The sequence below is a fragment of the Nilaparvata lugens genome, chromosome 7, assembly GCF_014356525.2.
Source record: "Nilaparvata lugens isolate BPH chromosome 7, ASM1435652v1, whole genome shotgun sequence".
Classification (NCBI taxonomy): Eukaryota; Metazoa; Arthropoda; class Insecta; order Hemiptera; family Delphacidae; genus Nilaparvata; species Nilaparvata lugens.
This window is the reverse complement of record NC_052510.1, coordinates 35,041,080-35,046,750: the sequence shown is the minus strand read 5'-3', so window position 1 is coordinate 35,046,750 and position 5,671 is coordinate 35,041,080. Positions and strand designations below refer to the sequence as shown.

General features: G+C 37.3%; 1 protein-coding gene across 1 annotated transcript; it reads left to right on the top strand.

Moving 5' to 3' along the window:
• The first annotated feature begins 696 nt into the window (after positions 1-696).
• LOC120352385 lies at positions 697-5,471 on the top strand. Its single transcript, XM_039432621.1, has 3 exons — positions 697-752; positions 1,473-1,891; positions 4,444-5,471. The coding sequence occupies exons 2-3, from the start codon at positions 1,667-1,669 to the stop codon at positions 4,804-4,806; spliced, it is 588 nt and encodes a 195-aa protein (XP_039288555.1). The 5' UTR covers positions 697-752; positions 1,473-1,666; the 3' UTR covers positions 4,807-5,471.
• Positions 5,472-5,671: the final 200 nt, after the last annotated feature.

Below are 5,671 nucleotides of genomic sequence, written 5' to 3'. Positions count from 1 at the left end.
TCTCAGTGGTGAAGCCCTTGCACACATTCAGAATATTCCTCCAGGGAATGGAAACTTTGAGCTTGCATGGAATCTGCTTACACAGAGGTACAATAACCCCAGATTAATTGCAAGTACCCACATTCAAGGTATTGAATCACCCCCAGCACTCAAGAAAAATTGTTCCAAATCTCTTAGAGCTTTCATTGATCACTGTAAATGTCACATTAATGCTTTAGAAGCACTCAAATTGGATGTTCAAATTAAAGATTTACTTTACATGCAAAAAATCACATCTCAACTTGACTCTAATATCTTGCACGAATGGGAAAAACGCATTGAAATAAATGAAATCCCTACTATGGATAAACTGTGGGAATTTCTTGAAAATCAATGTAAGGTAATGGATGCTATTTCATATCATAGCCCCTCAAATCCACCAACTAATCAAAAGGTTTTTACTCAAGCTACTTCAAATGCACCCAATGTTAGGCAAAATACTCGTCCCTTTGCTCAAAATGATACTCTGAATAATTTTCAGCCATCAGTATCCTGTCAATTTTGCAATGATTGATCTCATGGGATTTTCAAATGTGTCAATTTTTCAAAGATTCCCATCAATCAACGTTATGATGCAATCAAAAGGAAAGGGTTGTGTTTCAATTGCCTTAATCCTTACACTGACAATCACAACTGCTCTTCAAAGAGATACCAAAAATGTGATAAGCGACATCACACTGTTCTACATGATTCCTTTACTAGCAATTCAGGAGGTAAGAATGTTGTTTCTAATGTGATTCAGTCTCAGAATGAGTGCACCGTTTCTAGTGCCCATTCATCTTCAGCATCAAATTCAGTTAGTTCACAATCTGATAATTCAGAAACAACAGTTGTTTCACATGCTGCTTCATCCATCATTTCTAATAATAAGTCATCAGTTCAAGTATTACCTACCGCAGAGGTTCTGGTTGTTAGTTCAAATGGTGAATTAATTGCATGTAATGCTTTAATGGACACAGGAAGTGATTGTTCACTCATCACTCAAGAGTTGGCTGATAGATTAGCTCTTCCTTCTCGTCATGTAACTAATCTGATTAATGGAGTGTCCAGTATGCAAGCCAAATCTACAGTTGTTCACTCAGTATTAATAAAATCATCTGATCATACTTGGTCAACGCAACAAGAATGTATTGTTGTTGACAAATTTGCCTCATGTATTCCTCATGTCACAATTGATCTTAACTATTACAAGATTCCAAGCAATATTCGACTTGCAGATCCAAATTTTCATAAATCTAAGAAAATTGATATCCTATTGGGTATTGACGTTTATGCCGCAATCATGACTGGCAATCAAATTATTGTGTCACCTGATGTTCCAATCCTACAAAATACAAAACTTGGCTGGATTGTTTTTGGCTCTTGTCAATTACCCAAATCAGTGTCACTCAAAAAATCATCTAATCAATTTGTTACCAATTTTGTCTCCACAGCTGAAGTCTCCAATCAGTTGGAAACCTTCTGGAAGCTGGAAGAAGTCTCTTCAGTTATTCCTGTCTCTCCTGAGTGTGCTAGGGTTGAAGCACACTACAAAGAAAATACCATCAGGCATGAAGATGGTCGTTTCCAAGTGTCCTTACCTCGCAAGGATTCATTTGCCACCCTTGGTCATTCAAGGACTCAAGCTATGAAACGTTTCCATTCATTGGAAAAAAGATTTCTTAAAGAACCTGAGCTCAAACCTCAATATGTTGAATTTATGCAGGAATATGAAGATTTAGGTCACATGCACCCTGTACCGCCACCAGCCCCTGAGGAACAAGTCTATTATATTCCACATCACGCTGTCTTCAAGCCTGACTCCACTACAACCAAAACAAGAGTTGTGTTTGATGCTAGCGCCAAAACATCAACCGGAATTTCTCTCAATGATGTTATCTTCAAGGGTCCTGTTGTTCAGTCAGACCTTTTTGACATTGTCCTACGATTTTGTATGCGACCATTTGCTTTCATCGCGGACATAACTAAAATGTACCGCCAAATTCTTCTAGATCCTTCTGATCGTAATTTGCATCGTATTTTTTGGAGAGATGATACTTCAAAACCTCTTCAAGAATACCAATTGGCCACATTTACTTATGGGACAGCTTGTGCATCTTATCTCAGCACTAGAACCTTGAATTTACTTGCTGAACTTGAATGAACACCTGATTCTCCATTGTATCATTCAATTCATCAAGAATTTTATGTTGATGACCTAATCTCTGGTGCATCTACATTGGAACAAGCCATGGAATTGTCACATCAATTGCTCACCACTTTGAATAAAGGATGTTTTGAATTAAGGAAGTGGATGTCCAATTCCCCTGAGTTACTGAATTCACTACCATCCAATTTGCTAGAAACTTCCATTGTTAAACCAATTTCAGATCCTGATAATGGAATAACCAAAGCTCTAGTTTTACTGTGGAATTCCAATTCTGATAGTCTATCCATCTGTTCTAACATTGATAAAATTTCTGAAAAGACTTCATTCACAAAGCGTGAGTTTCTGTCAGTTATTGCTTCAACTTTTGATCTACTTGGAATCATTAGTTCCATCATAATCCTTCCAAAAATCTTATTTCAAAATTTATGGCTTGCAAAAATTGATTGGGATGATAGTCTGCCCAATGACATGCTACTGAAGTGGTTGCAGATCATACAAGAACTATCCAAAATTTCAAGCATCTCAATACTACATTGTGTAGTATCAAAAGATCAATGTTCCATAGTTGAACTTCATGGTTTTTCTGATTCTAGCGCTACTGCTTATGGCGCTTGTGTGTATGTACGCACCATCCAAAATAATGTTGTTCAAACTCATCTTCTTTGTGGAAAATCACGTGTTGCACCTCTCAAGCCTGTCTCCATTCCAAATTTGGAACTTTGTGGTGCCTTAGTATTATCACGACTCATTAACAAAGTTGTAAGTGCTTTGAATTCTCTTGATTTGACTATTCCAGGTGTTTTTCTCTGGTCAGATTCTCAAATTGTCTGCAAGTGGTTGCAGTCTCCTCCTGACAGAAAGTAAATTTTTGTTTCATTGAGAGTAGGTGAAATCCAAGAATCTACCTCACAGTATGTCTGGAACTATGTGAAATCATCTCACAATCCAGCTGATTTAATTTCTCATGGCATGATTCCTAGTGAATTAGCAAACAACAAACTCTGGTGGCATGGTCCCCCATGGTTGGCTGATCCAACTGATAGTTGGAGGTCATTCTCTTCTCATGTAGCTATTCTAGCTCCCAATACAGTTCTTGTAAATACTGCAGTTGTTTCACCTTTATCCATTATTTCTGAACGTGTTTCCAATAGTTTTAAAATTATTCGTGTCACTGCTTATGTTCTGCGTTTTTTACATAACATTCGTCAGAAAGTTGCTGATCGCCATACTGACGCCCTTTCAGTTGATGAAATTGAAGATGCTGGAATTCATCTATTGAAGGCCATTCAAGCTGAAGCATTCCACAAGGAGTTGGAAATTTTATGTGCAAATGATGAGTTGAATGCCTCCAGTAAGTTTCATTCTTTGTCTTTGTTCATTCACTCTGATGGCCTCATAAGAGTAGGAGGACGTTTAGCTAATGCTAATATTGATTTTGATTTCAAGCATCAGATATTGCTTCCTGCCAATCACAAATTCACCAAGGCACTGATTTTTTATCATCATAACAAATTGTGTCATGCTGGTGTGCAAGCAACCATGGCTGCAATCAGACAACGGTTCTGGATACCATCAACAAGGCGTACTGTTAAGAATGTTCTGCAAAAGTGTATCAAGTGTTTTCGTTTCACTCATACTCAAGCTGCACAATTGATGGGTCAATTGCCCTCTGTGCATGTAAATATTGATTTTCCATTCATGAATGTTGGTCTAGACTATGCTGGACCTTTTAGTCTGCGTATTGGTGGTCCAAAGACACGGACATTTGGTAAAGCCTATTTTACATTTTTCATTTGCATGATAACTCGTGCTGTACATATAGAAGTAGTATCAGAGCTGTCCACTTCAGTCTTTCTGGCTGCTCTCACCCGTTTCATCTCAAGACGAGGTATTCCAAGGAATATATATTCAGACAATGCTACCACTTTTGTGGGTGCAAATAATGATCTCAAAGAGTTAGGTGACTTCCTCAACTTGCCTAGCAATCAACAAATACTTCAAAATTCAGCTGCATCTTTGCACATTCAATGGAATTTCATTCCCCAAGAGCTCCTCATCATGGTGGTCTGTGGGAGAGAGGAATAAGAAATTTCAAGAGTGTATATAAAATTATTGCTTTCAAACATATTTGGAATTTTGAAGAAATGTGTACTCTTTCTGCACAAGTTGAAGCTATTTTGAATTCTTCACCTATTGTTCCATTGTCTGAGGACCCTCTTGATCTTCAATTTTTGTCACCTGGGCATTTTCTCATTGCGCGCCCACTCAATGCTTTGCCTTCTCATAAGCAGAAATTCAAACATGTGAATTTTCTTGCACGTTGGAATAGACTTGCTGAAGTCACAAAGGAATTTTGGCAACAATGGTCTGAAGAATATTTAGTTACTCTTCAGAAAAGACATAAATGGTCTTCTTCATCACCCAATCTTCAAGTTGGCACTCTTGTGCTATTGAAGGATCCTGGGACACCACCAACACTCTGGAAGCTTGGACGTATTACAGAGGTTTTCCCTGGCTCCGATGACAAGGTTAGAGTCATCCAGGTTCTAACTGATTCTGGTGTTTTCAAACGTTCTATTGCTAGTGTTGCACCTTTGCCATTAGATGATAGCGAATGATGCAAATCTCTTTAACATATTTTTTCTTTCTTCTTTGTTTTACAATTCTTCCAATTGCAAAACGGGGCCCAGTCTATGTTAAAACTCAATTTGCATCATCCTTGATTTTTGAACTTAGCGCGTTGCCAGTATAGCCAACGTTTGGCAGATTTAGTCTGCATTGTTTTCAATATTTGTATCTTTGTAATAATTTCAATTTGTTGTCTAGTATTATTTGATTAATTTCAAATTTGTCCTTTTTCACTTGCTTTTGAATAATATTTGTGTTTTGTATTTTTATTCTTGCATTTCTCACTTGCGGAAATCGTTGTAGGTAGGTTTTGCTCCACTCGGCTTGTGTGGCGCTGGTGTGCTGCTTCTTTGTTTCAACTCGATTCCGGAATGTGGGAATTGGCCAGCTCTTGTTTTCAATTTTCGAATTTGAATTTATTCCAGCTGAATATTCAATACTTTCATGTTTCATTGGCATATTTGCGATAAATATTGGCCTAATTCAATCAAACAACTTGTATGTCTTCACGGATTGTGTTTGAATCTCAAACTTCTGGTAGGTGTAACCTCACTTTCCATTTGAACACGCTTTTCTGAACTCAATTTTTAGAATTTAGTTTAAAGCTCTTTCCAATTTTACATTGTTCATCTATTTCAATATTTTTTAAAAAATGTCAATTTAGCATTTTGATTCCATTGCATTTCTGCAAAATTCCAAGATCATCAAGATTGCTTGATGTTTCTACAAATCTTTATTTCATATTCTTGTTTTCAAACTCTTTGTACTCTGAGCTCTGTGTAGTTCAGAGCGCTGTTGCTACAGTCAACATATTTTCTTACCGTAGGGTATTTTCTTTTCCTCTGTCCACAGTTT